This window comes from Coregonus lavaretus (assembly GCF_964263955.1).
Source record: "Coregonus lavaretus genome assembly, chromosome: 30".
In the NCBI taxonomy this organism is placed as follows: Eukaryota; Metazoa; Chordata; class Actinopteri; order Salmoniformes; family Salmonidae; genus Coregonus; species Coregonus lavaretus.
In genome coordinates this window covers 29,476,585-29,491,646 of record NC_140017.1, presented here as the reverse complement: position 1 = coordinate 29,491,646, position 15,062 = coordinate 29,476,585, and the positions used below count along the sequence as shown (strand labels likewise).

The window sequence follows — 15,062 nt, the reverse complement described above, 5'->3', positions numbered from 1 at the left end:
AAGTATGATAATTGGGTACTTTTCCCACCACTGGCTGAAGCGAAGAAACCACAAGAATACATTTGCCCTTTTTACGGTTACCTCTGCATGAAAGACCTGAAGGGTTGTTTTCTGTTTCCAGTGAGAGAGCTTGAGCGATACGATCAGAAACACAATCAGCCATCTCAAGACTTCAGATATGGTTACACTGCCCTATTTCATGTAGGATTGTTTATCACCTTTTGCACAATAATACAGCTACAACAAGGGAGGGAAGGATGAAAACAGGAGGGAAGGTCAAATAGAGGGGAGGAGGATTGGCAGACAAGCTGCAAAACCATTCTTTCCACTCACACGGACTGTGGAAATGATACAGCACCTGAGCAGGTGTGTGCACAATTCCATCCACCTCTGACCTGCCCATAATACCTTATTATAGGGTAAGGGTTGTTATTATCCATATTGGTAATTTGGGTTGATTGAAATATGCCAGAGAGGTAATCATTTTGTCCTCCACAGGCTCCTGTGCCGCAGTAGTTTGGCTCTGAGATGTAATTACTACAAACGGAGGGAGCTTTTGGAGTGTGTAATTAGTTCAGGTATGCAAGACCAGGGTTTCTTTATTAACTTCTCCACGCTCGCTTGAACCGCTATCAGACAGATGCAATCTGACCTTAAAATGGACAGATCCTCTAGAGCAGAGAGTTATTGAAGCAGCTAATTCATTTAGCTCACATATCCTATTGCTCCATGGTTTTTTGAAAACGACAGGATTTGTATGGCCTCAGGCGATTGCCACAGTTCAAGGGAAAATTATATTTATTTCCTCATAAAGCTGGGTTTTGTTTACAAGTTTGTTTAGACAGCACAGGCCAACCTGATATTGTTTGCTGCCTGGCCGGAAACAGTGGGTGAATGAACACTATGTTTAGGGCTTCTAAGCAGGGTAACAATGGGAGCTGACACACAATGCTACGGGTCGTGAGGAGAGGCCATTGTCGTGTCAGACAACGACGACAGACCTCCTGGACTTCTCACGGGTCACATCGACGTGTGTGTTTTGCTTTCTGGTGTTGAATTCTGTGGCATTAGATACCTGTAGACTATGGTATCCAGTCATGACATGTACATTATGCTGATAATATTTTATTCGAAAATGAATTGTCTGGAGACCAATGCTCCATGTTGGAATGCAGCTCACATTGTTAGATGCCTCCAATCTAATCTTTAATTTTTTTTATATGGCCTTTATACATAGTTTTGCATAAGAGTATGCGGATGAGAATTTGCCTTCCAAATTCTTAGCTGAAGTGCCGAAGAGCAGTTCACATAGATTTCAACCACAAATCCCCATGCAAGACACTTCCTTTGTATAGTTTAAACTCGACTTGCCGTTATAGTAAAAGTGCTACAATAACTATTGTACAATAGCCTATGAAGATCCCTCTGATTTGAGTAACTGAGCCAATGAGACTCACCACTTTGTTAACCTTCTGTTCAGGATATTCTCTGATTGATGTGTCTGCGGCGAACATGCAAAGAACGTCGAATAATGTGTCTTTGAGAGTTTTAGGCCAGTGATTCTCCCTTCGCTGAAGGTTTTCTTTATCAACAGCAGTCACATCAGTAGACTGAACCAAGCTCTAGCTTTCAAACGGAGACGAACAAAAAGTATTGTATGTAGACTGTTTGGGTATGGTGACAAACGTGTTCTGCAGGATGTTATCATTTGCATGACAATGTCAGTAGTGTTATGACTTTGAACATAGGCAATGTTCCTCATGACCCTCTGAGTTTGTTACACAGGTGACTCGTTGCTGCCTGTGATCAGAGAATAATGTATTTGTGCATGATAAAGCAGAACTGATCATGCTAATGCTAATAAGGTAATCCACTTTGCCTCTGTGACTGAGCCATCTGTAACACCCTCTTCAGTTCAAGTCAAAAGTCAAAGACTTTTTTGGGGAAAAAATGTAATGTACAACTCACAATGTCTCTTTTCTGGCACTTCTCTATGGGTCTTATTCAGGGACAGCGTTTAAAATTGCGGTTAGAATTTCCCTCCAACTGGCCCCAGAGAGCATGACCTGTCCAGCTGGCTGGGCTGGGCCTGATGGGAAAGAGAGCTATTGGCTCTGTCAGCATCATATTAGAATGAACTATGTGTGAAGTAATCATTTTTTAGAATGGCATTTTATACATTACACCATCAGATATGTGTATTGGAGAATACAGCAGATGATAATCTCATTCAATTTACATGCACATTTACATTTTAGTCATCTAGCAGATGCTCTTATCCAGAGCAAATTAAAGTAGTGAGTGCATAAATGTTTGTACTTCTAATCCGGCTGTCTTTATTCAAATCTATACTGAACAAAAATATAAACGCAACATGCAATAATTTCAACGATTTTACTGAGTTACAGTTCACATAGAGAAATCTGATAGAAATAAATGTATTTGGCCCTAATCTATGGATTTCATATGACTGGGCAGGGACGCATAGGGACGCATAGGCCCACCCACTTGGGAGCCAGGCCCACCCACTGGGGAGCCAGGCCCAGCCAATCAAAATGAGTTTTTCACCACAAAAGGGCTTTAGTACAGCCAGAAATACTCCTCAGTTTCATCAGCTGTCTGGGTGACTGGTCTCAGACGATCCTGCAGGTGAAGAAGAAGCCGGATGTGGAGGTCCTGGGCTGGCATGGTTACACGTGGTCTGCGGTTGTGAGGCCAGTTGGACGTACTGCCAAATTCTCGAAAAAGACATTGGAGGCGACTTATGGTAGAGAAATGAACATTAAATTATCTGGCAACAGCTCTGGGGGACATTCCTGCAGTCACCATGCCAACTGCACGCTCCCTCAAAACTTGACACATCTGTGGCATTGTGTTGTGTGACAAAACTGCACATTTTAAAGTGGCCTTTTATTGTCCTCAGCACAATGTGCACCTGTGTAATGATCATGCTGTTTAATCAGTTTCTTAATATGCCACACCTGTCAGGTGGATGGATTATCTTGGCAAAGGAGAAATGCTCACTAAAAGGATGTAAACAAATTTGTTCACAACATTTGAGAGAAATAAGCTTTTTGTGCGTATGGAAAAATTCTGGGATCTTTTATTTCAGCTCATGAAACATGGGACCAACACTTTACATTTAGCGTTTATATTTTTTGTTCAGTATATTTTATTTCCTGATAGGGAACTTGATGTGTGGTGACAGATTGGTACATACAAAACACATAACTACATAGAAGACAGAAACATGAACAAAACTTGTACTGTATGTGAAGAGGAGTTGATTTAATAGTTCAGACAAACTCATTACACAAGAGAGTTATGTTATGATGTGTTTGTTAAGAAGGTTTGTCACCTAGGAATTCCTCACACACTCTTTCCTAACCCTATCTAATCCAGCAGGCCTGATGCTTACTCACTCTCAAAATAATCAGATCCACCAACGGTGCTGTTTGGGAGGGAGTGTGTTGAAGTTTAAAGGGCTTGCGTCACTCTCAGTAGTGGTGGTCTGAGATGGGAGTTTTCCTAAGGAAAAGGGACATCCTGAAACTGTATGGCCTCTCTCTCTCTCTTTCCTCCCATCTGGTTTCCATCAGAGGTGCCAAGACCGGAGCTACTCCCAGCAGGACACAATAGAATACCTCCATGCAATTAATGGTTTGTGGGTCTTTACTCTGCCTGAGGGGTTTTCTTAACACAACTCATTCTCTCATTAGCATTTAAAAGTTATTTTCTTTAGGTGTTTCATTGTGTTATCGCGCTACATGTTACATTTCCAATTCCACAGTACATTGGGTTCACTGACAGACAGTAAATGGCCAATATCAGTCAGAATCAGGAGGGCAGCAATATGAAACCGGACCGGTTTTGTATCATTTTGAGGCCTAATGGATGTTTTCCTATATCTTCTGGGCTAGTTATGAGACCTGGGATGACTCCGCAGAGGTACGTACCACCTCAGAGAAATCAATGACGAAGCAAACGAGGAAATGAGAAGACAAGGGGCCTGCTTTTTAAGCTCATGAGCTTCATTACTATTTTAGTTTCAAGTCTTGGAGCCTGTCTGGGTCTCAGAAGTCTCATGCTGACTCACTGATGCATCACAGATACCCATTATCTTCTGATCAGTTCAGCTCAAGAACATGTACTAAGAATATAACTAATATATTGAATCTCTATTGGCTCACTCTAACATACGTATTTGTATCAATAGACTTAATATACTTTTTACTATAGGTGTAGGCTATGGATGGCTTGACAGAAGGAACTAGAACAGTTGAGCAACATATGCTGCTACAGTATGGCACTGATAGGGTTGTCAATATTCCCATAGTTGAGCTAAGAGGAATAGTATGTAGGTCTGTGGCTGTGTCTCAACACACAGCTTTTCTTGTAAGAATCACAACATTTAATGAGTGACACATGTTACTCAGAGTATCCCATTATTGTCTGGGAGGGGGGGGGGGGGGGGGGGGCTGAGCTCAAAGTAAACCACCATTCAGACTGAGCTCACAGTAAACCACCATTCAGACCAGAGGAGGCTGGTGGGAGGAGTTATAGGAGGACAGGCTCATTGTAATGTCTGGAATGGAATCAATGGAACGTGGTTTCCATGTGTTTGAATATGTTGAACTCTGTTCCATTCCAGCCATTACAATGAGCCTGTCCTCCTATAACTCCTTCCACCAGCCTCCTCTGATTCAGACTGCACTCACAGTTAACAACCATTCAGACTGAGCTCATGTAAACCGTGTTGACGTAGCGTCCTCTTGTGGTGTAAACATAGAACTGCTGTCCGGCCAATGACCATACAAGGATGTATCCATGTAAACACAAGCAGGAAGGGTATGGAAAGTCATAACATACACCCGAATGGTTGAGCTGTGCCAATTCAGCTACCAAGTCATCCCTGTTACAGTATTGATGACAAAGTGGGAGTATTTTGTAGCATTTTGACAGTTGTGGCTGGTGCTGTGTAGGTGGTTTGTGTGTACTTGTTGATTCATAAGCAGTCTTTAATGCAGTCTGCTCTATATATCTTGTTGACTTCCTGACCACAATGACCTTAGATGATCCAAGATCAACAGACTCTGTGGTAGCAGTGTAGAATGTGCTCCCAAAAATCCCCATCTCTTCCCACCTCTATCACCATTTATTTCCAAACTGGGAAACATTAACAATTATTTGTATCTTGTTACAGAAAAATCGTATTTTGAGGATGAGTCCCGTGTAGCTCAGTTGGTAGAGCATGGCGCTTGCAACGCCAGGGTTGTGGGTTCGATTTCCACTGGAGACCAGTATGAAAAATGTATGCACTCACTAACTGTAAGTCGCTCTGGATAAGAGCATCTGCTAAATGACTAAAATGTAAAATGTAATGATGTAGGCCTACTTATAAATCTCACAATGTTTGTATAGAGTATTTGAATCACAAACACTCAGACAATACGATTTGCACTCATTATTTTATTCATGAAAATGTGTCATTAAAATTAGTAGTAAAAACATTCACAGTCCATAAAATGCATTAGCTCCTACTCTAGATTTTGTTTCCTTGACTGCCACCTATTGGTGGATCTGCAACACAACAATCCAGTTTAATTTGCTAGAATCAATATTACTGTAACTTCCCCAAGTAACATTTATATCCAGAGAGAGATGCAATTACAGTATTCTACAGTTTATCAGGGTGGTTCCTATCCCACCCTTCAATATTACAACAAGTAATGTGAATATTATGCTACCATGAAGCAAGACCCTGTATATCTGCATTAGTTCGATGCATAAGCCAACCATTTTCCCATTCCCTATAAATATTCTACCTACTTCAGCCTTCAGACATGCATTTTACATAACATTTTCCAGCATCCTTTAAGATGATTTACAAATAACAATGACAAGCAGGTGTCCAGCACAAATGACCTATGGGCTACGTTTCCCATAAAATAACAGTAGTTCTCCACCAGTGGATCAGCAGTTGAGAAAAGAGTTTGTCCGAACAATCTGAATGACCTTCCTTGCACTGTAGCTGTATTCAAATTGTGTATGTTCATGGAAGAAATGCAAATATCCTGCAAGGAGAAAGAACGGGTGAATTTGTTAGAGAGAGCTATTTATTATATTTTCAAAGCAAACGCAACGGAAACTACATAATACAAATAATATTAAAATTAGTGATTTTGATATACCATATTGATATACGGCAGCATCCACCTCCTCTGCCATTCCAGGGAAATCCATCTCAATGGATCTTGGGAAGCCGCTGTCCATTGTGTTAGTCTTCTCATCATAACTGTCAATAAGACACAACCAAGACTATAACCTATAATGAACACAGTTATGTTTGCAGATGAGATCTCTCAACCAGACCAGGCCAGACCAGACCAGACCAGACAAGACCAGACCAGTCCAGACCAAGCCAGACCAGACCAGTCCAGACCAAGCCAGACCAGTCCAGACCAGACTAGACCAAGCCAGACTAGACCAAGCCAGACCAGTCCAGACCAGACCAGTCCAGACTAGACCATACCGTCCTACCTCCAGTAATGCTCCTCAGAGAACAGAAGGGTCTTGCCGGTGTCTGGGATGTACACAGCAGCATCCACCGTCCTCACGGTCTTGGGGAGTCCCAGTTTATGGATGTATTTGGGGTAGCCCTCCACCAGGTTATAGCCATTCAGGGCCCACATTCTGATACCTGGAAAAATATGAAAATTAGTCAACTAAATTAACCTATGCCACTTGCACCGACATCAACTTTATTAGATATCTACATTATGTAAATGAGCAAAGCAGAACTGTAATTGCATAATCAGAACGACAGAGGACTATGTCAGAACAGTGTTGCCAGCATTAAACTCACCACTGAATATGAAGACCATGTCTTTCTCAGGGTACTCATAGGCAGCATCCACTTTGTTGGGGAGGGAGGGCCAGGTGGATTTGATCAGGGTTTGCTCAGGCTCTGCAAACTGGGGATGGAGACGCCAGTAGAACCTGCCATCAAATTGAATACATCAACACACATTCATTTTGTCTATTGTAAGCTTATATTTTGTGCAGAAATGTTTTTTTTCACGAATGGACATACTCCCTACCTGTCTTTGAAGATGATTGTTTCTCCTCTGAGCTCAGTAACAGCATCAAAACTCAACATGGGGTCACATTTGTTTGGGGCATCTGGCTTGGGCTTCACTTTCCTGTGACTGGGGTTCGGGCCTATAAGATTGAACCACATAATGAACATTTTACAGTATGACACCAGTGGGTGGAATTAAATGAATTATTTCATTTTCGGTCTCTACTTCTGTTTGGGTTAATAAGTGGAACACTGACCATATAGAGCTTGAATGCCAGCGATATCATCTTCAGACAGTGGGTAACCCTGGCCATAGGAGTAGACTGGGTACATCAGAGCCCCAGGATCAGTAGAATGGGACAAGCCAAGTGCATGGCCAAACTCATGGGTGGCCACCAGGAATAGGTTGTAGGCTACAGAGGAAGCAATATGTTAGTAAATAATCAGTGATTAAATGTCATACATATTCCCTGATCCACCACATAAATACATAAATAAATGCATAAATACCCACATAAATAAATACTGCTTTACTCATCTCATATGTATATACTGTATTCTATTCTATAGTATTTTAGTCAATGCCACCCCGACATTGCTCGTCCTAATATTTATATATTTCTTTATTCCATTATTTTACTTTTAGATTTGTGTATTGTTGAGAATTGTTAGATACTACTGCACTGTTGGAGCTAGGAACACAAGCATTTCGCTACACCCGCAATAACATCTCCTAAATATGTGTATGTGACCAATAAAATTTGATTTGAATTTATTGGAAATGTACCAAATATTTACCTTCTGAGTCTTTTGACCAATGTTCATCTTCATCAAAGTGTGTGTCTCCTCCAATGTCTCTGCCAGGGGGATAGGCATGGGCTAAGAGACCGTCAGGGCCGTCAAAGGGGTTGAAGTCTCCATGTTCTAAAGACAAGGAAGGGGCAGGGAAAAAAATTAGGTTTGAGGATGGTTTCAGTAAGTGTTGCCAGCAAGCCACCATTCAGTCAATTTCTTCTATGATGGAGTCTTGCACAAATCTAAACAATGATAACTGAATCTTAAACAAAACTACAGTAAGATGATCAAATTAATCAAGATATTCTCCAGAATAGAGAAATGGGTCTACCTTTTGTACCAAATGCTATCATGATGTCAGCCTTCCCCTCATGCAGTTTCTTGAAGGTCAGAGGAGTGACGCCAGCCCAGATGTTGAAGGCATTTCGGATAGCTCTATCCACATCAGCCTTATTCAGATCAGGAGTATAATTCACTATTCTGAAGGACCATTCAAGGAAGAGGAAACATATCTTAATTCAAGAGAGACTTGACAAGTTTTATCCAAATAAATGAAAGCTGATCATGTCCATTGAATCCAAGGTCATGTGGTGTATGTGGATTAAATTAACATTATTACACCAATACCATAAATAATTAACAAATTAGGGTTATGAGACACTATATGACTGTTTGAGAAGCCTCACCTGAAGGTCAATTTGGTGTTCTGCCATTTTAGGTGTCGGGGGAAGTGATTGTATTCCCCCACGTCAGGGACACCACACCTGGCCATGCTCATCAGCTCCAGGGTGTTAGCGTCCAGGCTCCCCGTCACCTGGAGGTTGAAGAAGGACTGCATCTCCCTGATCTTAGCCTGCATGGCGTCTGAAGACCTGTGGGTCTTTGTTCCCTGAAGTCCAGCTCGAAGGTTGTAGAATCTGCGGAGGTATTTCTGAAGAGGAAAGTAATAACATAAGTTAACACCTTCATGATATGTAGCTGTTTATCATAGTACATGGAATTTATGTAATAAAAAAAGTGGTAATTTAAGGAGCAAATTCACAAATGAAAGTGTTCAACTTGAGGGGTTATAGTATTTCAACATCTTCTGGCATTTTGTCTGCAACTAACAATTTTCTTTAAATAAAACAATGATATATTTGTTTATACTATAAATGATTGCATTCATACTTATTTAGAGTATGAGGATAACTGTAAAATCAATAATACCAATATTCAATATTCAGTGAACCAAACAGACATTGATAAACAGAAGGACATCAGACCTACAGCTTTAATTTGCTTACCTCGGCTAATAGCCAATTATCAGTCTCCTCCGGCGATGACAGAGGCATAGCAAATGACTGAGCAACCACCACAAGGAGCAGTAAACCTATGATTTCCATCTTGTCTTGTCTTGGTGGCGTCCTGCACAGTGACTGACTGGGGTCCAGGAGCCAAGACTGTATTTATACTGTACGTTTGAGTGTTTTTTTCAAGGGTGTGTGATTAATGTAAAAGTACCTAGCCACTTCCTCCTCAAAGACTGCTGGTAGGTCAGAAAATGGAGTGCTTGTGGTTCAGTAAACTGCTTTGAACATAGCTGAATATGCAGTGATGTCACATTTTTTAGCCAAGTGTTCATGACCAATGTTTTTTAGAGTCAATGATAACATATGGCAAGTGACCAGTTCTTGTAACTTTTGTGATACTATTTTATGTTCTTCAAAAGAGAAATAGATCTAAATGTATATCTATAATTTCAAAAATTATCTTTGGCTCTACAGAAGAAAGTGAATTAAAGATTTGATCTTTAGATGGTAACGTACATACATCTCGATGAGTACACATAAAACTTTCAGACACCCATGACTGTGATACACTTCCAAGTTATTTTGAGCAAGACAGAGAATGACAGTTGGTGGCCATAGAGAAATCAGTTAAAGGGATAATCCACTCAAAATACAACCCAACCTAATTTTCCACGTGCTGGTACCTTGGCAGAACAGGATGTACGTACCTAGAACAGGATATGTATTTCACATTTGGTCATTAATAGTAGTTTATATATTACATTATATTGGATAAGGCCAGCCTTTGTTTTGTAGGAGCAGAGTTTAAGTACTGGCGGCAGGGCAGGTTAAGGCATGCCTTGTCACTTGTCTGCTGCCTCTGTGTGAGTGTGTGTGTGTCTGTGTGTGTCACCACTGGTGGTCATCAGTCTGCTATAACAATAGAATTCCTGAATCCAGACTGAGTCAAAAGGAGTATTTTATGGCAATTCACAAATAACATGACAATTAAGTAGCCTTACAACTAGCATGCAAAGAACAACCTTACCTGCAATTAACTCTACGTTTGGGACAGAGTTCATTGGGGTTAAAAGCTTGCCAAACATACAAAGTGCACCTCTTGGAGATGCTGTTAAAGTCTAATATTGGTATTTATGAACATTGGCTGACGCTATTATACCTATTTCACTGTTTTATCGCAGATACATATGGCTATGTTGAGAGAGAGCAATAGCTAAACTGTTTTAGACTGTTGGCAACACAGCCACTGAGCTGAGTCATATTGAGGGGAAGTTGGCTGGGGGATTTTTGCAACTAACTAAGATGGTCACCCACATTCACAAACACAAATAACAAGCACATACAGTTGAAGTTGGAGGTTTACATACACTTAGGTTGGAGTCATTAAAACTTGTTTTTCAACCACTCCACAAATCAAAATATATTTGAGATTTTAGATTATTCAAAGTAGCCACCCTTTGCCTTGATGACAGCTTTGCACACTCTTGGCATTCTCTCAACCAGCTTCATGAGGAATGCTTTTCTAACAGTTTTGAAGGAGTTCCCACATATGCTGAGCACTTGTTGCCTGCTTTTCCTTAACTTTGCAGTCCAACTCATCCCAAACCATCTCAGTTGGGTTGAGGTTGGGTGATTGTGGAGGCCAGGTCATCTGATGCAGCACTTCATCACTCTCCTTGGTCAAATAGCCCTTACACAGCCTGGAGGTGTGTTTTGGGTCATTGTCCTGTTGAAGAACAAATGATAGTCCCACTAAACACCATCCCATCTGGTTTGTGCGTCGCTGCAGAATGCTGTGGTACCCATACTGGTTAAGTGTGCCTTGAATTCTAAATAAATCACAGACAGTGTCACCAGCAAAGCACCATCACACCTCCTCCTCCATGCTTCACGGTGGGAACCACACATGCGGAGATCATCCGTTCACCTACTCTGCGTCTCACAAAGACATGGCGGTTGGAACCAAAAATCTCAAATTTGGACTCAACAGACCAAAGGACAGATTTCCACCGGTCTAATGTCCATTGCTCATGTTTCTTATCCAAAGCATGTCTCTTCTACTTATTGGTGTCCTTTAGTAGTGGTTTCTTTGCAGCAATTCGACAATGAAGGCCTGATTCACGCATTCACCTCTGTGTCTGTTACTTGAACTCTGTGAAGCATTTATTTGGGCTGCAATTTCTGAGGTGAAGTTAACTCTAATGAACTTATCCTCTGCAGCAGAGGTAACTCTGGGTCTTCCTTTCCTGTGGCGGTCCTCGTGAGAGCCAGTTTCATCATAGTGCTTGATGGTTTTTGTGACTGCACTTGAAGAAACTTTCAAAGTTCTTGAAATTTTCCAGATTGACTGACTTCATGTCTTAAAAAGTAATGATGGACTGTTGTTTCTCTTTGCTTATTTGAGCTGTTCTTGCCATTTGGACTTGGTCTTTTACCAAGAAGGAAATAAATTCCACAAATTAACTTTTAACAAGGCACACCTGTTAATTGAAATGCATTCCAGGTGACTACCTCATGAAGCTTGTTGAGAGAATGCCAAGAGTGTGCAAAGCTGTCATCGAGGCAAAGGGTGGCTACTTTGAAGAATCTCAAATATAAAATATATTTTGATTTGTTTAACACTTTTTTGGTTACTACATGGTTCCATGTGTTTTTTTTCATAGTTTTGATGTCTTCACTATTATTCTACAATGTAGAAAATAGTTTAAAAAATAAAGAAAAACCCTGGAATGAGTAGGTGTGTCCAAACGTTTGACTGGTACTGTATATATAAAAAATAAAAAATAAACTTCCTCAAAAATCAGCTATCAGGAAAATCATTGCTAGACAAGTGTGAGTGTTAGTGCAAGAAGGACAAGTACAACAGTAGGTTGTTATTTTAAGGGGGGGTCAACCAAGATCTCCTTCTTCATCCTCTCCTCTTTTAGCCCAGGACAGAGGTACGGTGGAGACAGTTTCCACTCCTTCTCTGCCTCCATCCCCCTCCATCTTCTCTAAATCCCCTCACTCCAGATCCAAGCGGAGTAAGACTGTGTACTGGTTGGAGTCTGGTGAGGAGGTAGGAGAGGAGGGAGAGGGGGAGGATGAGGAGATGGAGGATAGGTGGAGGCGGAACACCTGTCCCTGGGGGTCTCTCCCAGACCCTCGTACTCCACCCGCATCATCATCATCAGCTGCAGCAGCAGCAGCTGCAGGAGGAGAGGAGGTAGTACCCTGAGAACATTCACACACCACACACAGGGAAACCCACTAAAGCTAAACATATACATGTGTTTCTGACACACACACAGAAACACAAATACAATTCAGATAGAAATGTACTGTGTAGAACAGACTGTTTTGTGTAGATCGCAGCCCAGCTCTCACCTTTCCTGTAGTCCAGGTCTGTCTGTCTGTCTGTCTGTCTTGTAGGTTTCTGTGGAGGCATGTTGAAGAAGGTGAGGACATACAAGGTGATGACACACCCCAGATATAGACAGTACATATGCATGTACACTGAGTGTACAAAACATTATGAACAAAACATAATGCTTTTTCCATGACATTGACTGACCAATTGAAAGCTATGATCCGTTATAGTTGTCACTTGTTAATGGTGAATGGGCAAGACAAAATATTTAAGTGCCTTTGAACGGGGTATTGTAGTAGGTGCCGGGCGCAACGGTTTGTGTCAAGAACTGCAATGCTGCTGGGTTTTTCACACTCAACAGTTTCCTGTGTGTATCAATGCTGTGGGAAGCATTGACGCCTTGATAAGTTCCTTTCCTGAGGATGGCTCACCCTTCACAGTCTTGGGGGATTTCAACCTCCCCACGTCTACATTTGACTCATTTCTCTCTGCCTCCTTCTTTTCACTCCTCTCCTCTTTTGACCTCACCCTCTCACCATCCCCCCCCACTCACAAGGCAGGCAATACGCTTGACTTCATCTTTACTAGATGTTGCTCTTCTACTAATCTCACTGCAACTCCCCTCCATGTCTCCGACCACTACTTTGTATCCTTTTCTCTTTCGCTCTCCTCCAACACTACTCACTCTGCCCCTACACAGATGGTAACGCGCCGCCGCAACCTTCGCTCTCTCTCTCCCACTACTCTCTCCTCTTCCATCCTATCATCTCTTCCCTCTGCTCAATCCTTCTCCCTCCAATCTCCTGATTCTGCCTCCTCAACCCTCCTCTCCTCCCTTTCTGCATCCTTTGACTCCCTGTGTCCCCTATCCTCCCGGCCGGCTCGGTCCTCCCCTCCAGCTCTGTGGCTTGATGACTCATTGCGAGCTCACAGAACAGAGCTCCGGGCAGCTGAGCGGAAATGGAAGAAAACTAAACTCCCTGCCGACCTGGCATCTTTTCACTCCCTCCTCTCTACATTTTCTTCATCTGTTTCTGCTGCTAAGGCCACTTTCTACCACTCTAAATTCCAAGCATCTGCCTCTAACCCTAGGAAGCTCTTTGCCACATTCTCCTCACTGCTGAATCCTCCCCCCCCCCCCCCCTCTCTGTGGATGACTTTGTCAACCACTTTGAAAAGAAGGTTGACGACATCCGATCCTCGTTTGTTAAGTCTAATGACACTGCTGGTCCTGCTCACACTGCCCTACCCTATGCTTTGACTTCTTTCTCCCCTCTCTCTCCAGATAAAATCTTGCGACTAGTGACTGCAGGCCGCCCAACAACCTGCCCGCTTGACCCCATCCCCTCCTCTCTTCTCCAGACCATCAACGGTGACCTTCTCCCCTACCTCACCTCGCTGATCAACTCATCCTTGACCGCTGGCCATGTCCCTTCCGTCTTCAAGAGAGCGAGAGTTGCACCCCTTCTCAAAAAACCAACACTCGATCCCACTGATGTCAACAACTACAGACCAGTATCCCTTCTTTCTTTTCTTTCCAAAACTATTGAGCGTGCCGTCTTTAGCCAACTCTCTTGCTATCTCTCTCAGAATGACCTTCTTGATCCAAACCAGTCAGGTTTCAGGACTGGTCATTCAACTGAGACTGCTCTTCTCTGTGTCACGGAGGCTCTCCGCACTGCTAAAGCTAACTCTCTCTCCTCTGCTCTTGTCCTTCTAGACCTGTCTGCTGCCTTTGATACAGTGAACCATCAGATCCTCCTCTCCACCCTCTCCGAGCTGGGCATCTCCGGCGCGGCTCACTCCTGGATTGCGTCCTACCTGACCGGTCGCTCCTACCAAGTGGCGTGGCGAGAAGCTGTCTCCGCACCACGTGCTCTCACCACTGGTGTCCCCCAGGGCTCAGTTCTAGGCCCTCTCCTTTTCTCCCTATACACCAAGTCACTTGGCTCTGTCATATCCTCACATGGCCTCTCCTATCATTGCTACGCTGACGATACACAACTAATCTTCTCCTTTCCCCCTTCTGATAACCAGGTGGCGAATCGCATCTCTGCATGTCTGGCCGACATATCAGTATGGATGACGGATCACCACCTCAAGCTGAACCCTGGCAAGACGGAGCTGCTCTTCCTCCCGGGGAAGGACTGCCCGTTCCATGATCTCGCCATCACGGTTGACAACTCCGTTGTGTCCTCCTCCCAGAGTGCGAAGAGCCTTGGCGTGACCCTGGACAACACCCTGTCGTTCTCCGCCAACATCAAGGCGGTGACCCGATCCTGCAGGTTCATGCTCTACAACATTCGGAGAGTACGACCCTGCCTTACACAGGAAGCGGCACAGGTCCTAATCCAGGCACTTGTCATCTCCCGTCTGGATTACTGCAACTCGCTGTTGGCTGGGCTCCCTGCCTGTGCCATTAAACCCCTACAACTCATCCAGAATGCCGCAGCCCGTCTGGTGTTCAACCTTCCCAAGTTCTCTCACGTCACCCCCCTCCTCCGCACACTCCACTGGCTTCCAGTTGAAGCTCGCATCCGTTACA

At 43.0% G+C, this 15,062-nt stretch overlaps 1 protein-coding gene across 1 annotated transcript; it reads right to left on the bottom strand.

Annotated features, from left to right (window-relative positions):
* Positions 1-5,458: 5,458 nt before the first annotated feature.
* mmp13b (matrix metallopeptidase 13b) lies at positions 5,459-9,261 on the bottom strand (the record flags this gene model as incomplete). The annotated part of the gene is made up of 10 exons (XM_084148119.1): positions 5,459-6,074; positions 6,192-6,295; positions 6,541-6,700; positions 6,866-6,999; positions 7,101-7,221; positions 7,339-7,494; positions 7,880-8,005; positions 8,208-8,356; positions 8,563-8,807; positions 9,163-9,261. The coding sequence occupies 10 exons, from the start codon at positions 9,259-9,261 to the stop codon at positions 5,974-5,976; spliced, it is 1,395 nt and encodes a 464-aa protein (XP_084004245.1). The 3' UTR covers positions 5,459-5,973.
* Positions 9,262-15,062: the final 5,801 nt, after the last annotated feature.